A 1,248-nucleotide genomic window follows, 5' to 3' on the forward strand; every position below is an offset into this window, starting at 1 on the left:
CCCACCCTTCACGTGCTCACGAATGCCAGAGCCCAGCCGGCCGAGACCTGCTCCTGAGCTCTCAGGCCTCCTGTCCAGCTGCTGCCCACTAGACTTTGTTCTTTGGGGACTGTCAGGCCACCTCGCCTCTCCCTATAGTTGCTACCTTAGTAACTATAGTTACAGCCACAGCCAGGAAGCTACCCTGACATCCACCTCCTTCTCATCCAGCCAGTTACCCAGTCCCAGGGTCTGGGCTCCTAAGTCTCTCTCCGACCCTCCATCTTCCTGAGGCCGCAGCCAGCAGCTCCCTGGCCTGGATGACCACATCGGCCTCCCTGGCTCCAGGCTTGCCCTGCCTGTTCCATCCTCCACACAGAAGCCTGGGTGGCATTTGTAAATGTAAATCTGACCATGCCACTCCCTTCCTTGGTGAAAGCCCTTCGGTGGCTACCGACTGGCCTCAGCCTGGCATTGGGCCTGGCCCGGTGTGGCCTCCTGCCAGCCACCGGGAGGGGCGCTCACGCCTAAACCACTTCAGGCTGTTGTGGTCTGTTCGCCTTTTCTGGGCTGTGCCTTCTGCTTTAAACACCCTCCCTGGCCCTGCAGCCCCTTACATTACAGTCCCCGACAGTCCTAGAGCCCCGGGGCAGGGTTCCAAATCCAGTTGAGAAAGAGGAAGGGGTGTCAGTTGGGGGAGGGGGGGGTGTGTGTAGGGGTGGCAGTGCTCCTGGGGTGTGGCACTCCAAAACGGCCAGTGCCACCAATCCTGGGAGCTTTGCGACCCTGGGAGAAGGGTCTGTCCTGGGAGCTTGGACACCAGGGAGACCATAAAACGGAGTCGCGGCCCACCTCGTTGTAGTCCAGGGCGGAGTCGTTGCACAGGGCACAGATGGTCGCCAGCTCCACCAGCCCATCGAACTGCCCGCAGCACACCGGCTGTTCTCCCTGCAGCCTGAGGAGCCAGGCGGTCAGCACCAGGGCCCTGGCCCTGCCCACCAGGAAGCCCCGCCCACCCACGGCCCCTCGCCCAGCACTCACACTTCGCCCTCTGGGGTGTAGGTGGTGCCGGAGATGGTGAACTCGTGCAGACGGCACGCGCCAGCTTCTGCCTCAGCTACCACGAACATCTGAGGATGGGGAGCACGGGGGAGGGCAGTTGGGAGCGAACAGGCCAGCAAGGGAGGGCAGTTGCGGGTGATTGGCTAGGCAGGGGAGGGCATTGGGGGTGATTGGGCCGACAGGGTAGCAGTTAGGCGTCAATCAGGC

General features: G+C 62.6%; 1 protein-coding gene across 1 annotated transcript in view; it reads right to left on the minus strand.

Annotated features, from left to right (window-relative positions):
* ATP2A3 (ATPase sarcoplasmic/endoplasmic reticulum Ca2+ transporting 3) overlaps positions 1 to 1,248 on the minus strand; it is a 23,054-nt gene that overhangs the window by 16,865 nt on the left and 4,941 nt on the right. Inside the window, 2 exon segments of the mRNA XM_006110037.3 lie at positions 832 to 934; positions 1,021 to 1,109. Coding sequence (XP_006110099.2) covers positions 832 to 934; positions 1,021 to 1,109 — 192 coding nt within the window.

Source organism: Myotis lucifugus, unplaced genomic scaffold (genome assembly GCF_000147115.1).
Source record: "Myotis lucifugus unplaced genomic scaffold, Myoluc2.0 scaffold_952, whole genome shotgun sequence".
NCBI classification, from domain to species: domain Eukaryota; kingdom Metazoa; phylum Chordata; class Mammalia; order Chiroptera; family Vespertilionidae; genus Myotis; species Myotis lucifugus.